General features: G+C 44.3%; 1 protein-coding gene across 3 annotated transcripts in view; it reads right to left on the bottom strand.

Moving 5' to 3' along the window:
- Positions 1-3427: 3427 nt before the first annotated feature.
- Positions 3428-21169, bottom strand: part of PLS3 (plastin 3) — a 76809-nt gene continuing 59067 nt past the window's right edge. For all 3 annotated transcript variants that reach the window (XM_067547993.1, XM_067547992.1, XM_067547994.1), the window contains exons 5-17: positions 16647-16776; positions 16079-16211; positions 14627-14708; positions 13742-13907; positions 11883-12025; positions 9807-9902; positions 9018-9213; positions 8153-8231; positions 7537-7651; positions 7269-7402; positions 6151-6274; positions 5670-5794; positions 3428-4717 (exon numbers count right to left, since the gene is read on the bottom strand). In XM_067547993.1, the coding sequence (XP_067404094.1) occupies positions 4585-4717; positions 5670-5794; positions 6151-6274; positions 7269-7402; positions 7537-7651; positions 8153-8231; positions 9018-9213; positions 9807-9902; positions 11883-12025; positions 13742-13907; positions 14627-14708; positions 16079-16211; positions 16647-16776 (1656 nt within the window). In that variant the 3' untranslated portion in view covers positions 3428-4584. The remainder of the gene's footprint in view (positions 4718-5669; positions 5795-6150; positions 6275-7268; positions 7403-7536; positions 7652-8152; positions 8232-9017; positions 9214-9806; positions 9903-11882; positions 12026-13741; positions 13908-14626; positions 14709-16078; positions 16212-16646; positions 16777-21169) is intronic.

The raw sequence follows: 21169 nt of genomic DNA, 5'->3' as shown, positions 1-21169 counted from the left end.
CTTTTCCATTTCGCTGCAGAGAACGGCAAACCCTGGAAGTGCTCTCCTCCGTTGGATGTGCCCGGCCACGGGCTGCTTGCAGAAGCACTGGTAGCACTGCATCAGAACACAGGCTCAGTGCCCTGGCTCTCTCCCAGCTTACGTCCATAAGGAGGGACGAGTCCTCACTTACTACAGCCCTCCAGAACGCCCGCCGTTTGGGGTGCACTCTCCTATTAATACACACATTCGAGACCTCCCCTTGTTCTTGCATAGGGCACAGTCCTCACAGCTCAGAAACAAGCTAGTCTGTGGCCTGGACGGCAGCAGCCAGGACTCACAGGCCATGTTCACTTGGCAAAGCCTTTGAGTACCACTGTCATGTCACCCTGTGGTGGGGCGGTTGCCCCACACTCACCTGGGAAAGGGTTAATAAAACCTTAGGGAGGCCGCACTAGGAGCGGCCAATCAGAGCGGAGGAGGCCCTATATAGGCAGCCAGCAGAGAGCAGAAAGGACTGTCACTCCCAGGAACTCAGGGAGGGGAGGCTGGCAGCCCTGCAGGCCGAGGAAGATCAGCACCGTGGACAAAGCAGTGGCTGGCTCTGGAGAAGGAGCAGCGGCATGGACTGCAGCTGCCACTGGAGGAAGTGGCTCGACTGGGACTGCAGAATCCCCGGAAGCGGGGTGGCACGGCTGGAGGGCTGTGTCATGAAGTGGATGCTGCAGGCTTTGGAGAGATGTGGGTCCCAAGACGCAGATAACGGCAGGCGAGACACAACCATGTGGGGGCACTGGGACCTGCAGAGCTGATTCCCCAGACATACCAGCAGGAGGCGCAAAGAGCGGTGAGTGCAACCCCATTACACACACCTCCCATTCCCCGTTCTCTGCGCCTTGGTCTAGCCTCTTCCTCGGTTGTCATGCTGGATTCCTCTTTGAGCAACAAAGACTTGGGGTTCATCAGCCTTTGCTGCAGTTCTTGTTACCAACTTCATATTCCTCATCTTCTCAACACACAAAAAAATCCCCCGACATCCTGCCCCAGTTTCTGTCTGCAGTTACAGCACAGACGTGGTGACTAAGGATGCCAGGGAAATAAGCCAGCAGGAGGACAGGTAGGCAACTGAGATGAAATGCTCACACTATTCACAAAATGGGGACATGATCCATAGGTGGACCGCACTGTTAACCACACACACGGCTTCGAAAGCTGCACACCTCTGACTGACGTTTGCTGCTTCGCGTGGCCCTTTTAAAACAGACACACTCCTCAGTTTGAACAGGTTTCTGGCTTGCCTTTAAATACAACTCCACTGTCTTCATCATACAGATTATAAATCTGACAAGGAACGCAAGTCGATGTTAACTGCACTACAGTGATTCACTGTAAAGTCAGTTATCTGCAGCTCACATTCAGAAGATCAGTTAATTTAGTACTTTTACTGAAGCAGAGACCTCAAATCACCTTTCGTGTATGTGGATACTGCTGCAGAGATCTACGAACAGCAGCAATTTAAGAGAGAAAACCAGTCATTAAGAACTAAAAAAAAAAAAAAAGACAAGACAAGACAGATAGCGGTTTCAAAGTGAAAAACTGGAGAGGCTAGAATGCTTACTCAAATAGCCAGCCAGCATTTACACCCACTAATGCTTAGGAAATGCATTTGCAGAAGTATAAAATCCACCTCTTTGCAATACAGTAGCTGGGAGATATTAGCAACATGCTTACAAAACATTCCAGAGAGAAGTTGCAAAGGCTTACTCATCACTAGGTCCAAGCACCAGAAAACAGGACTCTACGAACGACTCCTCCTTAGATTAAGCTCCACTTTTGCACCTTTCCATGCTGGCTCTAAAGGCTACAATTACTTGCTATAGCCAGTCGTTAGCGAATCTAAATAATCCAGACAATAATAATTTTAACTATCACCAAGACTGGAAAATATTTGAACAGTCTTACCAGGTAATTTACACAATACATATAAATAAAGTATTGCAAGAGCAACCTTCCACTGTACCCAGAGAATAGCCCCGACAGGACACGTCTACCTCCCCGAGACCAACAGTGTGGCAACCTCCTAGATTAACCAGAAGCAGATGCTCTGCCAATGGAGTTCAATATGTAATCAAAGATTAAGTGCATCACATCAACTCTGCTCCGCATCATAATCCGCAAATCATTGTCGCCTGATTTCCCATAGGGAAAGACTCAACATTTACTTGACCACAGTACACACCATAGCAAAGACAGGTCCTCCGACGTTGCCAAAATTCTGCAAACACTGTCTTCCAGCCTTCATCATAGATGAAAATTTACAAATCCTAAAAGAGAGAGGTCCAGGTATCTGTGTGCACGTCCACTACATGGCATGCTGGCCAGACCAGGGGCAAAGATCTTCTTGCAAACAGCTTTGACAACTTATTTATTGCCCATTAGAACAAATGCCAGTCCAACATGCCCACTGAATGGTTTTATATTGCACTGGGGAAGTTGGCCTATAGTTCATCTGTCACCATTCATGAACACTGAATTCACTCTTAAGGCACAGACTTCATCAACCTCACCAGTGATGCTTGGGAAAAGCGTGAGCGAAGTGCAAAGTATCAGCAAAAGTGGCTTGCAAACAGAATTAACAAATTTACATCCATGCTGGCCATGTGGATTGACTGAGTTACCGAGACATCCCACCTTTGCTGAAAATCCCATTTCCTTCTTCTTTTAAGGTCCCACAGTATCTGGCTGCACAACTGACTCCTCCATGCTATGGCTGAATTCCTGGTACGCACCATGCTGGTCATACTACGCCAAACCCTGTGGGAAGTCAGAACACAGGGGCTGGCCACACAGATACAGTTTTACCATACGGGAAAGGCCAGAACAAAGGCCTCTATTCTGGCCTTATAATGCCCTTTAGGATAAGATACTACTTGGCCCCAAGCAGCATTTACCCAGCCTCTGTGACCTATGAACTCTCCCTAATTCAAGATGGTTCAGTGGTACCTGTGACATAGCTGGAAGGGAACATGCTGGGTAGGCACACTGGAAGAAGAGACAGTCATGTAATATTTCTAACAGCTAGGGTCCTTTATGGAGGGGTCAAGGTGGATGAGGACACTAACGTTCGAAGGGGCAGAATTCCCTTTGCAAGTCACCTTCAAACAAGCAACAAAACTTAGTTATAACCAACGAAGTTCTGCTACTTCAAGATTTTCACAAAGTAACTAGTCTGAGATCAAGCAATTACTGTCAATCATCCTTTCCCCAACATTACTGGGCAAATGGGAAAGGAAGAAAAAAATATTTCTTATGCAGCCCCCAGAACACAAAGCAAAGGGCAGCAGAAAAGCCCACAAATCCAAAGCATGGAAATAAATTGAAAAAACCGAATAGTCAATAAGGAGATACTGACAAGCATAAATCAGATTAAGTGAGCAAAAAAAGATGCTTGTATTTAAGTGTTTTTATTTCAGCTAATGCTTCGCCGCCATGTTACATCGTTTTGAATAGCTCAGAATAGCAATATGAACTCAAAATATAGCAAACAGCTTGCCAAAGCAAGAGTACATTAACTCCTATGGGTATAGCTCCTTCCTTCTTTGGTGACACCACTTCCTGTACATTTGTAAAAAATCGTTTTGTGTCTCGGCACTTTTGCAGTTCAGATTACTTAATCCTGCTGTTTGTAACATTTGCCTCCTCCCCTCATAACCTCTCCACGTTTTATCATTTTATTCCCAACAGCATTTTAAATAAAAAAAGTAATAGAAGTTTTCATGCAGATTTTGTAAAAAATATTTTCTAGGTGCACACAGCTGAACCAAGATGCGTACAAAAATGCATTCAGTTTGATTCTCAGATTTCATGATGCCATCAGCATGTTGTCTGAGGGCATCCGATATCTATTACTGCCAGAGAGGCTGAGTTTTATGGTGGTATTCTCAAATATATTCTATCTTGACAGGCCTTTTTAAAAAAAAAAAAAAAGGTTGCAAGAGAAAAACCGCTATGTTTTATTTGTAAAGTAATCAAAATATTTGTTATTTGTATAAAAAAAGCACCATGTACAGAGAATACTGTAGGAAGACTGATCTTCAGAAATGCAATTTATAAGGTTAAATGAGAAAATTGTGCTACGTAGCTCAGCTACTTCTGTAACTTTATGGTTGCAGAGACAATGAACAAAAGCTCAAATCGAGAACACACAAAACTGGACCACAAGACACAGGTTAAACTGTCTTTTAGATAGAAAGTGAGATTTGTTTCTATTAAAACTCATACCAACCACCTTAGCAACCCTCAGCAGAAAAACACTGAATATCTGAGAAATAATGCATTAGAAAGAGGTCCAAGATGCTGCTCTGATATGAATGCATTTCCGTGAACACCTGATAAGTCAAACTTTCATTCTGGGAAAAGAGCAAATCTGGTGGTTAAACACTCCCCTCCCTGAGCATTTTGCTAATGTTCTAGTCTTGCAAATCAAAACTGAGTCCTTTAAATTTCAACGGTTCCCAGGCCAACAACATTTCAACCTGGACACCGCTCATCTGCTAGTCATGCACTGGGGTGGCAGGTTGGGATTTCTGCACGTATGTCAGTATCTTATACTTTCTTCATTCCTCTGCCCATCAAACAGGCAAACACTGTCATGACCATCTTTGGTTTCACTTCCACAAGGTCCTCTGGAAGAGCATATACTCTGGCCCCAATTCTTCTGGCCATGGACACAGCATACCTATTCGCCATTGAAAAGAAAGGAGTACATGTAAACATTGCAAATCTCAATACGCTAGGCAAAAAGCCAGCACCACTTCAATGATCACTAACACAGAGTTTATTAACAAGGCTCCAACTCTGGTTTCAAGGTGTAATCGTTAAGATATTTTATACATGCCTTCATCTTTATTAGTTCACAGCATATTTTGGCTGGGTTGACACTAGTTTTCAAGTAGCCTTATTACAAGGAAATAGCAGTTCTGAATATGCACATTGCTTGATACTAAGTCCAGTCTATGAAAAGTTGATGAGAAAGTGGAATAACTCAATGTATATGTATTAATTTAATATTCCTTGTAGATAAGTAAACACAAAATCTTGTTGGTGGATATTTAAGTTTCTAAAATACCTCTCCTTCTCTCCAGGCTTTGGGTGTTTGCTTTCTATGCCTATTCAAGCAGACAGAGCACCGACAGGAATGTTACCTGAGAGTTTGCTGTTACACTTGTTACAGAATGTTCACAAAAAGCAAGTTTCAACTTAACAGTTCAGTACTCCCACTGGAAACTTGTTTTGAAGATTCATGCTGATGTCACCAGGAAACAAACTCACCACAGTGACCCATGTGTCCAAGAGTTCAAATGTCAAACATTGAGCTACAGGCCAAGTATTTATTGAATAAATCTGAACCAAATTGGAGAGAATCTGATCTGTTCACAGAGCTCTCTGCTAGTGGAAAGAGGATTAACACTGCTAAGAATTGTTCAAGCAGTTCTATATTCCTTCCAATAGCCGGCAACACAAGGAGCCTGCCCTTCCCATATGCTAAGTGGGACAGTGTCTCTGGATGGTCCCAGCAGGTAGAAGGTTGAGAACTGGGGTTCTGAAGTACGTACATCCGCAGCCTGAAGGTCATAAATATGACAACACTCTTTGAATAAAACGCAGCAGTCCCAGCTAAAGACACTTACATGGCATTGTTCTGTTTGTCATCGTCCGATAAATCACCTCTCTTCACAAGGTCATAGTTGATACAACCAGGCTGTATGGCATCAATTAAATCCACCACTGCCAAGCTAGTGCTGATAGTCTTGTCCTAGAAGGATACATAGTGACATATGGGGAGGATTCAACAGATCTGTTTTCTGATTCCAGCTGCATTGAACGCGGAACAAAATGACGGGTTTTTAAACGGTCACAAAATCGCTACCATCTACTAATAACTATTCCCCATTAGCTCCTTTCAGGCCCATTACAATGCCACATGACCAACATCACTCTGCCGCGCTGCAACAAAGCACTTAAACGGTGCTAAATAACAACGGGTACGCAGGCAGCAGGTCTCCACCCTTAGCACTAAACTGCCTGACATGGAATAGCCAGAGTCTGCAGCAGAACACGTTGCAAAGGAGATGCCAGTCACCCTCGCACTGGAAAAAAGGAGATCTGCACCTTAAAGCTCTGAATGGAGGTGGACTTGCCAGCTTCTCTCAGTGTCCCGTTCACCCAGTTTACAATGATGTCATCATTTGCTTTCTGACCATCACCCAGGTCCTCGAGCACGTTCAGGGTGTATCTGAGAATGAGTGGCAAACAGTTCCTTATGAGCACAGGCTGGATACGGCACATGAACAAAGCCATGGTCTCAATGAAGTTTAGATTTCAGCACAGGAGTGGGTGGTTACTGGGCCCCAAAAAAATGCAACCTACAACAGCAGGCCCAACTTGGGAGTCCGGATTTCAGCCTCTTCCCCACGTAACCTTTGGTGCAAGAAGGAAGAGAAAGATCCCACTGTCTAATGTGCCCTCCCAAGTAGGACACGCTGACCAACACTGAACAGATGCAGTGTATCCGGTCATTTTTTAAAGCAGTGCAGTCACCATCAGCTCAGAGGAAGTTACTGACTGCACTGTTATCACTGACATGAGTTATTGCAGAGGGGTGATGTTCCTAAAGTCTTGCATTATTAAGAAGACAGATAAAATTCATTAGCGCTAATCACAGAAATACAGGGCCTGAGCAGTCATCTAGTCCAGCCCCTTGAACTGAGGCAGCCCCATGTAAACCTAGACCATCCTTGTCAGGTGCTTGTCTAACCCATTCTTAAACACCTTCGAGGAAGGGGATTCCACAACCGCCTTTGCGAGCCTATTGCCAGCACTTAACTACCCTTGGAGTTTGAAAGAATTTGTCATTAAGTTTTTCATTTTAGTGGGAAAAACCCACTATCTTTTTCCTTTTTCCAAAGGGAAGAGTTTAAAAAAGAAAAAAGCCAGAGGGAGGGGAAATAAGTTGTTTTACATGCCCCTATTTCAGAACAGAGATTAAAAATTTCAAAAAAAAAAAAAAAAGGCTTTGAAATTTGTTGCAATTTTTCCCTTTTAGAATTTTTGCTTTAAAAAAAAAAAAAAAAAAAAAAAAAAAAATTCTGAGTTCTGGGTGGATTTTGTCAGATTTCTGTGTGTGGTCTCGCTTGTAGAGGATGAGAGAGCAGTGAGAATGGGATATACTACATTACACTCAAAAGGCCTCATTCACAAAGTTTAGATATTTTAAACGCGCTTTGTACCTCCTCATCAACTGCCAGACTAACGCTAGCGTCAGTGTTTGGTTTCCATCATTCAGGTCCTGTCCACCAATGCCCACCAGAGAGAATTTGGCCGGATGCTTTCCCAAATCCACTGCATAGTTACAGTTTTCTAGCTACATGCCCAGGAAAAAGAAAAAATATGTACAAGAATGAAAAAAATTAAAATTTACATATAACGAAATTTCCAAATCTTGCACTAGATTTCTAATACAGGCTTATTTTTCTTAAAGTAACCCAAAGTTCTCACCTTTTTCATATTTGCACCAAGCTTGGGATACGGTGGCTTGTTAACCTTATTCCAGTCAACAGAAACTTTGATCTTCTCGTATAATTGCAATATCACCAATGCATCTTGCAGGTCACTAGGACGGATTAGCATTAGTTAGTCCTGGTGTTCGGAGACTGCAGCATACCTTGACTTTCCTTAGGTTTACAATTAATGTTATGACTAATTATGTTCCAATGGTGCTAAAAAAGAAGCAACCACCACCACCACCGAGTAAAATATCAAACTTCTCCCACCTTTTGACCCAGGGGAGATAAACCATTATCACATGGCCAATCTAGATTCCGGGGCATCTCCAGAGCGACTGGCAGCAGATATAGTGACTAGTCTGGCAGGCTTACTGAGGGGCACCGATTTTATTTTATAGTTTTAATTTAAAAATTAACCAAAAAAAGTCACTTATCCAAGGCTCTGTGCACCCTAACATAGAACACCACCACCAACGAGATCTGAACAGTTTCAAATACATATTTTAGTTCGTTTAAATGTAGCGTTTCTTTTTTGGTAGATTAAGAACTGAAGCTGCAGTTGATTAAAAGCCAGCTGTTCTAGCAAGAGAAACATGCAGAAGACCTACCCGTACAGATGGTTTACGTGGGGATTCACACCGAGAGAGTTCATCCAGTTACGGAAGGTTCTTTCTTCACGCGTCTCTCCTATGTAGAAGGAGACAGAAATTATACAACCTGTACCGGTGCCTCTCACCAATCCGGAGAGAAATCATGCCCTTGAGACACTGAGCATCCCACCTTCCCCGACAGGAACTTCTGTACAGGTAGCTTATTTTTAAGGTGGAAAAAGAGTTGCCTCCATAACTATTCATAAAGGATCAAATTGTACGGCAGCTACCTGGACAGCTTTTCTCAGTGCCGATAGGTTTAACTAGCATTTGGGATGTTAAGGAATTTAGGGCCAAGAAAATGGACTATGCTGTATGCACCAGGTGAGAATGTGCAGCGGTGAAGTCTAGCAGATGAGCGTTTAGTATTAATAAATGGCTAGAAGCCAGGCAGCCCAGTGCTAATCTTGGCACCATCACGGACTTGCCGTGATGCCTCAAAGCAACATCTCGGTGTGCCAGGTACCCCATCTGTACAAGGGGTCCGACCTGTGCAGCCTCTCGGCATTGTCGTGGGGGCTGCTTAACCACTGTAAAGCACACTGCATGTTACTCTGAGTTCCTGCTTCAGTGCTGAGCCTAGTACCTGGCCCCTGAGCCAATACATACGAAGAGTCTGTCACAGATGCACACGCTCAACTCCTAAACATCTATGGGGTAAGCAGCACCGCTGAAAATGAAATACCACAGTGCTGAATCCTTCACTGCAACCACTCTTAGAAGCCTGATGGCGCATCAAAACGCTAAACGCCTTTTGGGGTGCAAACATTTCCATTAGGTATTTCTCCTTCAACCATCACGACAGGAGAGAAGTTCTCATCACCTTCCAGTAGCGTCCAGTCGATGTCCTGGTTTTCTGGCTTGGTAAGCGCCGGGTACTTGTTGAACAAGTTTGCCACAAAGGCCAAATTCAGTTTGGGATTACCACTGACCACATCGGCAGGGGTGACGAACTGTCTGCAGCCCAGTCTGTCTGCCTGCTGAAGCATGTATTCTGCTCTCTTCAAGTCATCCTTCTCCTGTTGGGGCGACAGAAGCAAGGGTAACAACTAACAGCCTCGGAGGACGTCCCTCAGCCGCAAAAAGCAGGAACTTCTTCCTGACCACTGCCTTTGCTGGACTGAACAGACAACTGCACCTGCTTTCAGGAGGCACAGGGCATCGTCAGCCAGGCTGAACTAAAACAAAGCAATGAATAAATATGGTCGTAAAAAGCATCAGCATTATGGACGCACTGGTCACAATTTACCCACTTCGTTTACCCACACTCTCAAGCCTGATGGTAGCCAGCTAGAATAATAATTAGAACACGTGAGTCAACATATACACACACGGCAGGAAGGCGACTGAATTCTCAGGGACCCGGTTGATTCAAATTGTTGCACTGGCTGTTAATGCTCAGGTCTGAACACCTCCTCTTTTAACCGTATACCAGAAACGTGTCCGTCTCTCCCCGTGATTCCGCTTGCCCACTGATATTGTGTTTGTTCAAAGACTGACAACCCCCAGGGGATACAGAGGCCATAAGCAGACTGCAAAGTCCATACCCAGCTTTCAGTTTTACAGCCTACGGACAAGGGGAAAAAAAGACAGCGCGAGACTGAATACTTACATTGAAACCAGACATGTTAATATCAATCTGTGGCTCTCCTTCTTTCTGCCCCTTTGGTGCAATTTGATGGAGGAGATGGAAATAAGCTCTAGAATCCTGAAATGGATGAAGTGGAATATTCAACTCTTCCACGTGGTGCTGAATACACAGTAACATTACATTGCTGCCTCATCTTACTCAAGCCACTGAATACGATTAGCATATGTACCTTTACTGAATTACTGAAGTCAGTGAGCTTGACAGGTAAGAAAGAGCAAAGAGGGGAAAAGCATCACAGCGGAAATCCAGGAGGCATGAGGGGAAAGAAGAAGAAAGTTAGAAACATTAAGCCTGTTTTACAACCATACACCAGCACATCAGCTGTCCAAATAACTTGCAATGATTTAATATTTTACACCACTGCAATCTGCAAACAATGGAAATTGGAGGTCCTGATCTTCAACAGCTGCCTGCAGAGATCGACAGGTAGGTCACATATATATTGACCTCTCCAGTAGCATCATACTTGTGATGTCTACTACTATATAACCCTTCAGGAGCATTGGCATCCTCCCCATCCCAAATCGGAAAGGGAGAATTTTGTAGGGCTACAACATCGCTAAAGGAAACAGATTCAGTAAAGAGAAGTCAGTATTGTCGGTAATTTGAATACAAGGAGCCTGCAGGATTTTCTCATTGCATCACATTCACACAATACAGGGTTTTGGGTTTCCTTTTAAAGCAGATCCAAGACAAGGTGAGAGTTTCATATATTCATGTGAGGGTTTTAGCCAATCCAGATAAGCTTTAGGGGGTACAAACCTTTCATCTGGTGGGAAGCAGGGAGATACAGGCCTGAATTTGGCTTTTGAAAGAGAGGAAAAACCAAGAACTAAAATCCTTTCCCTTAATGGGACCACGAAGTGTCCCGTGATTTTCTACCAGCTGGGAGCCTGCACCTAGCAGAGTTGTCTGGGCAGAGCTTAGGGTTTTTCTAATTTTGAAAATCGGGGGAAAAACTGAAAGTTTATGCAACATTCTCAGCACCCGCAAACAGCTCCAGCAATCGACGTATTCCCTGCACCAAGGGGAGCTTTCTTTAGACAGAAGAAAGTTCAAAATATTTTAATCACCACAAATTTCTTGCTTCTAACCCCCCAAACTGTCGGCCTGTCACTGGATCCCCAGCAGGCTTGGAGCCCTGGCTGTATAAAGTTCACAGTAAGTCACTCCAAGGAAGGCTGCTAGCTGGAAAGAAGCCACAAGACAGCCACTAGCAGCAGGGTTGAGGAGGAGGAGCCCGTTTTTGTCCTCTAGAATGTACGTCTTCTCCCACCTTCCCCCCATTTCCGCCAGACCTAGTGTGAAGGCTACGGATTTTATTTCTCCAGTTCCTCAGCCTGTGACATTCCAGGGACAGTATTCGTATTCGCTAGCAAGCGTTCGCATTTCCATACAAGTAACAAACTCTCCAATGCAGAACTGGTCACAATATTTTGTGGAAAATGTCCTCAGGTTTTGGATGTGCTCTAGTGCAGGGCTTTTTACAGCCCCTTGAAAAAGAGATGCTGAAAGAGAACTGTCTTGAGATGTATTTCCAGGCACATGAAAGCATCCTAGCTATGGACTGCCTCCCCATTCATGCATTAATAACCCCGAAGGGCTTTAAACTAGTATCTGTAGCTTTTGAAGACGGAGGCATCTATAAAGAACAAAGACGCACCAGAGAGTTTTCTGGCTGGATAATCAGGTCCAAGCAGAGAAGATTCAAGGGCAGAGCCCCCTAGTATGCTAGCTGCTATTTCTCTGTTGTACTAGGACAGGCTCTGCTCTTATGTTGAAGTAAAGCAGCCCCAGATCCTGCAAACGCTAACCGGTGCTTCACTTCACCAACCTGAGGAGTTCCATTGAAATCCAACTCAGGGCAATGAAGCTAAAAGCATGTATGTATTTGCAGCATCGGCACCTAACTGGTTAACAATGTATGTGATCATTCAGGAGAGACGCAAGGACTTCCCATCGATCACACACACTCCACCCCAGCAACCTGGCTCAGACACACCTGGCTGCTCCGCACAGAAGCACAGCTCTAATTACCTTGATGTCAGAACTGAAGTTATTGATTTTGTGCCACCCTGCATTTTCCAAATGGAAGTTTGCCCATCTTAGAAGCAGCTCTTCTGGGGACAACTTCATAAGATCCTCCAAAGTCTCCCCATCACGAAGTAAAGCAGCCAACGCTAGAAGAAAACACAGACTTGCATAAAGACAGGTCAGTATTTGTTTTAAAAATAAATAAATAAATAAATAAGCTGCCTTCTTCCAAGTTACAGTGAGCTGGCTGAAAAAAAATTCAGTTTTTGTCCAAAAACGCTTGGGTGACTTTGACCATATTAAAGTTTTTCCTCTGATTCAGTCAACGCGCCTTGTTATTTCCAATAAAAATAATGGTTACAAATCAAAATATTCCATACGAAGTTTTTCTGGAGGGGATGACTTTTTCCACAGAAAATACTGCACATTTGTTGATCAGCTCCAGTTACAATCCTCCAGGTTGAGGCAACTTAGCTGGCTTATTTGGTACATGCCGTTTCATTTTAAAAATCACTGTGTAAGTGACTTCACATGTTTTTCTGAAACATAACGACAGCTTCAAATATGCCACTGTTGTACGTCAATTGCTGGTGCACGTCAGGTAGCAGATTTGCAAATTCTAAACCCAAAGGAAACTGAAGTCACTCCTTGCATTTGTGTGGTACATAAGGAACCCAGAGCTTGTTGATTAGTGGGATGACTTGCCCTGATGAGACTACAGTGCATAAACTGTTGTGCAGGAGTCAACATTTCCCGTGCTACCAAAAGAACGCCACACGCTGAATCACCAACGCCATTCCCCCTGCACACCCAGGCACCATAACCACCAGGAAGTCAGACATTTTGCTCGCTTTAACTCCAAGCCTGTTTCAAAAGGATTGTTTAAGGATTACACGTTTTCTTTCAGTCAGCTGGATACATAATCCATAAATAAACTCTACCTTCTGCCAAACCTCTCCAACAACTGAAGAGTGAATCAGGACATAACAAAAGAGATAGCCAGGTCACCTGTTCTTTGATACCTGGTGTTTTGAAGTGAGGAGCAAACTATCATAGGTACTCAGGTTATGCTCTGGAGACATTGATAGACCTGTTTGAATATTTTTCATTTAATCTTAACCAAAAAAAAAAAAAAAAAAAAAAAAAAAGGACAGCAAAAAAATCAGTTTTGGGAGGCTTTTGTCCAAAAAGTGAAAAAATTTTACTGTTCAGTTGAAAAGTTTTGACGAAAAACACAAAAAATCTGAGAAAATAAGGTCTGGTTTTTGACCAGCTGTAATCATCACACAGTGGTGCACTGCAATTTGAGAACATCTGCTTGCATATAGAAATACATCTAATTAATAGTATCTGAACATTTAGGGGCTCCCCCATTCCCGGTCAGACGTCGTCATTTACTCAGAGAACGTGTGTTCATGCACACCTTTCAAAGCTTGCTTTGATTTAGCTTCTAAACACAAAATGCACCCGTGACAAGAAAACCCTGTGGCTGTTGCTAAATCTGAAATGCGCACACATGACCAGCTCCTGACATCCAGCTTATTCAAGCCAACTCCAGATAGTTCTGGGACAACTCAGGGCCTCTCAGATTGAGAACCACAAGCAGCTCCGTCACAATCAAAATGACCCGTAAGATAAGTCCCTTTGCAGAGAAGGGAAAGAAAAACAAAAGAGTAAATTGGCAGGATGAGAAATAAGCGGCATGAAGCACCCAGGGCTGACGGGCAGTGTCAGGCAATGCAGCTTAAATGAGTAATTTCAAGCCTCACTCAGATATTCCCCCCCAGGCTTGACTAAAATATTCCCCCACCCTCCACCCCACAGGCTTGACTAAGGACAAATCATCATTCACAGTCTGTTACCTTCATTTCTGCTGAGTTCGATGTCGGCGAACAAGCCGATTTTAATAATCTGCCAGAGAAGCCCCAGAACCAGATGTGGTTTCCCTTCCCTCAAGTCCTCCGCTCCAATATTGACAACATGACACCCAATGGCAGAGGCAGAATTCAACGCCAAATTCAAGTTTTCCTGTAAACAGTACAGCTACATGAGGTCTTTGCATTGAGCTCACTGGAGACAGGCTGGGGACTTCCCAGTTTTTATTCAAAGAAAACTTGCGGGTTTAGGGTAAATGCAGCTACATTAGACTCCAAGGGAATTTTTAAAGGAAGTTTCACTGAAGTGGGCTGAATTAATAAGAACTGAGTTAGACCCAAAGGTTTCATTTCAGCCTTGGGTATTTAGTTTCAGCCTCTAAGTCACATCCAGTGGCACCAACGAGATGAAGATCGATTTTTCCAAAGTATTCGTTAAAATGTTACAAGAGCACACACAGGTACATAGTTTGCGTATTGCAACACATATCACTATATTACTTTGTGTACTCTACTAGAAATATACATGCACACTTATCAGCCTCCTTTCTGATAAGAACAGAGTAAACCTAGCGGTACGCTGCTTGCTACAGTATTTCAGTTTTAACACTGAAGGGGACCCGTAAGAGCTTTTGGCTTTAGGTCATTCCACCTGCCCATCTGACTATTTACAGAACATTATCCTCTGCACTAAGATTTCCATGTAATGCACAGTACAGACATTCCTTTACATTATTAAATACAATTAAAACTCATCTCCGCTCTGGACCAGAGTCCTGACTTAATTAATTCCTGGGTCACTATGCTAATCACTCCTCACAAACCCTACATGATTCCAATCTATGTAAGAGGTAATGAAAGTTTAGACCATACCTGAATTATGAACGGTGTGAGTTTTTTCTTGTTGATTGCTCTTTCATCAATTGTGTCCGGAACAGAAAGATTGATCATTTTACTGACAAAGACAAAAACATTCAAACACTGTGAAGCATTTAATTGTAACACAAGCTGTTGCAAATAAACACACCAATATTGAGATTTGATCAGACACTTTGTACTAAGTTGTTTAAAATAAAGGTTTATATTTGTGACATCAAGAATGTATTTGTAATTAATAGTTAATCCTCATGAAACTTTAAACACACTAACAGCCACCACTGAATTAGATAGTTACTTGAGCAAAAACACATGAATTATTCATTGTACCCTCAGCAAACTAGAGAAGACCCATTATTTGTTCATTTCTGCTATAAATTCTAGGGTGAAGATTTGTTTTCTTCCAGTTTAACCACATCATGTGTTTCAGCATACTTAGAAGGGGGAGACCGTGCTAATATTAAACATGAATGCCAAAATAAAAAACCAGACAGTGCAGATGTTAGGGAGAGACGGCGTGTGAAGTGAATTCACAACAGGCTGAGAATGGGGTTTTTCTGCTACCCAGCATGTAGAGCAATGCTTCATGCATCTACCGGCAAGATGAATCGAAGCAGAGTTTTGGGCAGGTGTCAAAACAAGGCAGGTGAAAGACATCATCGAAGGGGGGGTGGGGGGGGAAGAAAGGCAATGCCTAACCTACAACAGAGCTTCGTCCTTCTGCCAGGGAAATTCCATTTGGCTCCAGATCTTTGACGGCCCTGAAGAGCGGACTCCAAATTTTGCAGTGAACAGTGCAGAGAGTTTCCCTACCAATGAACGCCCAGCCCATCCCAGCCCTACAGCCTAATCAAGCTACCAGCAGTGTCAATAGGAAATAGATCGGGTATTCAGAGACCCCATTTCTAGACACATTCATCCTTAATCTCTGTTGAGGCTTCCAACAAGGGCGGCAAACCTGATAGTGCTTCGAGATGCAGGTATATAAGGAAACTGGACTGAGGTCAGAACGCACCCCCCTCCCCCCAGGTCACGGTCACACATTTCTATGTATCCATGAACTTAGCGGGGTTTTTATAGGACAGCCTTTTCCAGAGTCACTGTGTGTAACTAGCTGAGTCTCTGCCAAGCTGCATTTTGCTAACACAATATCCCAGCCTATGAGGGAGACCAGGGCAAGGCAAACCACACTTCAAACCGAAAGAGAAGCAACGAAACCAACAGAACAAGAGTCCACAGACAATATATAACACCCATTTCCCCCATGTCATCAAAGCTGGTACCCAAGCAAAAGCAGAGCATTACATCGGACGTCTGCACTGACTCCACTCCTCATTTTATACAGACACAGAATTCTCTCCAAACATACAGGGTCAGAAAAGCAGTCGAGATTGAAGAGCAAAGTCCCATGGACAGGACTCGTGTAGGAAACAGACTGTTGTGACTTACCATAGTACGATGCCATCTCCAACAGCTTTGAACAGGTCATCGGTATTTGGGTTCATTGGAATGAGATGCCTGCAGTCGGGATCATTTTCCAAGGCTTTGTTTATCCAGTTTACAAAGGCATACTTTTCTTCCTCTACAACAAATGCAGTCATAACGTGAATGCAGGCCTTTTACAGTGTAGCGTACACTCGAACAGTGCACAGTAATTCCTGCACCACATTTTCATTTTATTGGCCACAAAAATCAAATTTGGAACATTTTATCCTCTTTAGTAGTAGAGGGATTTTTGCAGTACACTCAATGAGTGGCTATAGTCAATTGCAAAAGAATAACTGCATCAGCAATCTGAAACACACGTGCAGGACAAATCTAAACTGGAACGTGGACACACTCAACATAAACCGAGCTAATCTAGCGTCATTTGGTATTTGGCCTGGCTCTTGTCTCAATTTGACTATTCGGAGGAAAAATATGAGCTTGTTTTCTGCCAGTTCTTTAAACTTGCTAGTTATAAGCAAGTTATAATTGGTCTGTTTACTCCAGAAAGCTTCGAATGTCAAAGTAATACCTGAATAAGAATGTTGTGTTCCTTCACTGGAGAGCTCGGATGTTCCACCAATAGCACAAATTCCCTCTTTTCTATTGATGGCTTTTCGGAAAGTTTTAGCGATATCGCTGCTTTTCAGCTCTTGGAAAATCTACAGTTCAAAGAGTTTTATTTAGACAAACATTTATTTTTAACAACTGGAAAACAAGAGTTTAAAGCAAACTTTGTAGTGTAATCAGGAAACACAAGAATGGCCTAGCAAAATAATGCGGGAATTATTTAAATGTACTATGGGGGAAAACAACGGGGTTTCAATATATTTATTCAAGTCAAGTAGTACAAACACCGACTCAAATGGAAGCCTTCAGAAGCCAGTAACTTGCATACATTTATCATTTAATTAGGTTTCAAGAGGCCACCAGAAGAGCTCAAAACTCAGCAGTCTGAAAGCAAGTATACATGCAGGATCGATGTGAGCAAAAAAATTCAGACAGCTGTTGCACACTTTTAACCAGTTTGTGTAAGCATGACAGCTCCTGTGGCTTTCATACAGATGTGACTTTGTCCACATCCCACAGAAGACACAAATCAGAGTTATTTAAAGCACATATGAGCAAGTGTAAAATAATCACATCTCTAAGATGGACTGCAGCAGTGAATTTCCTACCATATTAGGCTATCGCTACGTAACAGACTTTTCAACAGACCAGCTCAATATACACTATGTCTGAGGTTGAAAGAGAAACTTTAGCATGGAAAAGTTCACACTGGGATTTCTTTGCAGATATTAATGTGGTGTCTATTGGCTCCGTTAAGATTCCTAGAGAACTGGATAATTATTAGAAAAGAAAACATTAAACTATTTAAACATCAAGAAGTCGCCACCGTAAGTCTGAGAGGTGACCTCTGCCAGTAACTAACTACTGTAACCTAACCAGCTGGTCACCCCTTCAAGATCTCACCTCCTCTTGCTTGTCCTGCTGAGCCCCAGTGCGATGTGCTCTTCCATTTGGGCTTACAGCAATCTCCGTATCACACCCTGTACCTTCCCTGAAAGATTCCCCTAAAGGAGACTCAGCCATCCTCCTGGAGCTTGGACAGTCAGCCAGTTTTTCTGCATGCTCCCTGAAAGCTTCCCCACTGGACATCTTATCGGAAAAGCACCCAAGGGCTAAACTCCAGCTTCTGTTCCACAGAGGAACACTCTCCCTACAGGACAGCTTTGCCTCTTCCCCTCTGCACTGGTTTCCCGGGTGTATTAAAGATGCAGATGGGCTTCTCACATTTCCCTTTCCTCTTTACACAGTTCACCAGGCACACACATTGCCCTCCGCCCCAGCGGTAACACTGCACCCTCCACTTCCACTGGGGAAAAGGAACAGTTCTGGCACTAAAGATGAGCCCCCGTTTCTTGCAGCATTCAGGTCTTGTTCCCAGCGTGACAGCTTCCACACACCAAGCTAGTGCAGCAGCACTAGTCGCACACATCCCGGCTAACTCAACGCTACTCCTTCCCAGGGCGCCGTCTGATGGGCAACACAGATTAACCAAGTGAGTCCAGTCTCCGGTCGTATTTCAAACCCAGCCAGCGTTTCAGCTTAAATCTAACTTCTGCTCCTGTGTGCCGCTCTCAGCACCCTGGCTGCCCCACGCAACGTTTCCCAGTGCCAAAGTCAGCGTTCGCAGGCACCCTGAATCCAAGGCAAAGAGAGTTGGAGGAACGTCAGGATCTCACCAGAGGGCTGGCCAGGGAGCTGGCCAGCTCTCAGGACTGGCCCTCTTGGTGAGGAGGGGAGAGGAAAAAAGAAAGATACATTCAGACCCGCAGGAACTGCACTGTCCCCCCACAGCCACTCTCGCGCTCGGAACAGAAACCTACAGAACCAGTTGGCTCGAGCCAGGCCTCCTCGGGAAGGGACGGACTTCTGCCTTCATCAAGGTGCGGCTGCTTTCTTCTCTGAAATGCTCTCCACACCTGTTCGGCGTCAGAGGGTGGGCACAGCTCTGCCTTGAGACTCAGTGGCAAGGCCAGGCAGGGCTCTCTGTTACTGCCTCAGAGGTGTGTGTCTAGTACTCGAGCGCCTTCCTGCCCCCAGGGCTCGCTATTCTCGCTCTAGAACCCGTATCTGTCTCAGCGATCCCCCGTCTTCTGTTACAAGGACTTGCTCGGTCCTTCAGCAGGTGCTGGCGGGCTGCTTTGTCTCAGATGTAGCGGGGGCGTTGTCAGGGGCAGGACCGAACATTTCTCTAATGGCTTCATCTCATTTTCCATTTTTTCTTTAATTGCAGCCCTGGTTGCAGAATCATAGAATCATAGAATATTAGAGTTGGAAGGGACCTCAGGACGTCATCTAGTCCAACCCCCTGCTCAAAGCAGGACTAACCTCTGCTATATCATCCCAACCAGGGCTTTGTCAAGCCGCAGCTTAAAAACCTCTAAGGATGGAGATTCCACCACCTCCCTAGGTAACCCATTCCAGTGCTTCACCACCCTCCTAGTAAAAAACTTTTTCCTAATGTCCAACCTAGACCTCCCTCCCTGCAACTTGAGACCGTTGCTCCTTGTTCTGTCATCTGCCACCACCGAGAACAGCCTAGCCCCATCCTCCCTAGAACCCCCTTTCAGGTAGTTAAAGGCCGCTATCAAATCCCCCCTCACTCTTCTCTTTTGCAGACTAAACAAGCCCAGTTCCCTCAGCCTCTCCTCATAAGTCCTGTGCTCCAGCCCCCTAATCATTTTGGTTGCCCTCCGCTGGACTCTCTCCAACTTGTCCACATCCTTTTTGTATTGGGGGGCCCAAAACTGGACACAATATTCTAAATGCGGCCTCACCAATGCCGAATAGAGGGGAATAATCACTTCCCGTGACCTGCTAGCAATGCCCCTCCTAATGCAGCCCAATATGCCATTGGCCTTCTTGACAACCAGGGCACACTGCTGACTCATATCCAGCTTTTTATCCACTGTTACCCCCAGGTCCTTTTCTGCAGAGCTGCTGCCCAGCTCGTCGGTCCCCAGTCTATAGCTGTGCATGGGATTCTTTCTTCCTAAGTGGAGAACTCTGCACTTTTCTTTGTTGAACCTCATTAGATTTCTTTTGGCCCAATCCTCCAGTTTGTTTAGGTCACTCTGTATCCTATCCCTACCTTGCAGGGTATCTACCACTCCCCCCAGCTTAGTGTCGTCCGCAAACTTGCTGAGGGTGCAATCTACCCCATCCTCCAGATCATTAATAAAGATGTTGAACAAAACCGGCCCCAGGACCGACCCCTGGGGAACTCCGCTTGTGACCGGTTGCCAGCTAGACATGGAGCCATTGATCACTACAGAACAGGCCTGTAAATCTGTCTTAACCAGGCAGCTGAGTTTCTGCCGCTGTAAGGAAGCCACCGGTAGGAGAGTCGTCATAGCGAGCTCTGTCCCCCCATTCTCCACGCCTTAAAGCCCTCAGCACAGCGGACATGGCCAGCCAGCACAGCATTAGACACCTTGCTGAGTCAGCCCCTATGGCACCAGGACAGGGTGGCCCAAAAGTGGCATTCAGCAATGCTGCCCCCCATCACTCCTGCACGGGTACAGCTCGGCTGGATCAGAGGATCCAGGCTCTACAGGTTTAGCAGTGAGTTTGTACCACTGTTCGTTCGATTATGCATTTGGAAACGTGCAGCCTCGAGCAGTTACATATTTGTTTGAATAGTCTAACAGGCCCTTTTAAATCCTCTTATCAGAACTGCACTTCGTCTGGCAGGTTTGCAGTGACTGTTTTGCAAATGGCTTTGCAAAGTAAAACTGTTTGCTAGCTGAACTGCTTTCATTTTAATATTTGTTTTTATTTTATTTTTCATGACCAGTTAACGAGCTGCTCCATTACCCAACCGTTGAAGTCATTCGAATGAACAAGGCTAACCAGCCCTTCATTTTAAGGCCGCTTTTTGGCAATGCAATCTTGGTCAACGTCAGATAAATCTTCCTCCTCCTTCATATTATTTCTTCAAGTAATTACATAAAAGCTCTAACATCCCCTATTTCTACACTTTTCTAAATAAACTTTATAAGCAGAACTGTTGCTAGATCGGATGATCTCCCCACAGAGATTAGTTACTGGTACGAGATCTTCATATCATGAATTAATATACAACTGGAGCATTTTGCTAGAATATTAAACACTTCACTTGTGTGGCTGAGAATCTTGAAACCGGTGTTCTAGTGCAAGTTAGAACGATGAACCAGTGCAAACTGGCATTTGAAACATGCACCCAACATGCAAGTGCTCACAAACTGCAAACGAACGCCAACTTACTCGTCAGCTCCGAACTCAAGAGTTCAGAGGGTCTGAAAATAACTGAGGAACAAAAAGGTGAAGCTAAGTTAAAAGAAATCAAGAAAAGTTGCACATAAAAACAGTTGTCCTTGTCACACCACACGTTCTGTGGCATCGCTGTCACAACATCACCAGAGTGTGAAGAGGGTCCAACTCAGCACTGAATCAGTCTTTCAGAGAAAGCAGTAAGCCTTTGCCAGAAATACCAGACTTTTTCTGGCC

This window comes from Emydura macquarii, unplaced genomic scaffold, assembly GCF_026122565.2.
Source record: "Emydura macquarii macquarii isolate MOO-44397 ecotype Brisbane River unplaced genomic scaffold, CSIRO-AGI_Emac_v2 contig_1253, whole genome shotgun sequence".
NCBI classification, from domain to species: Eukaryota; Metazoa; Chordata; order Testudines; family Chelidae; genus Emydura; species Emydura macquarii.
The sequence above is the reverse complement of the archived record's forward strand: the minus strand, read 5'-3'. Positions and strand labels throughout refer to the sequence as shown.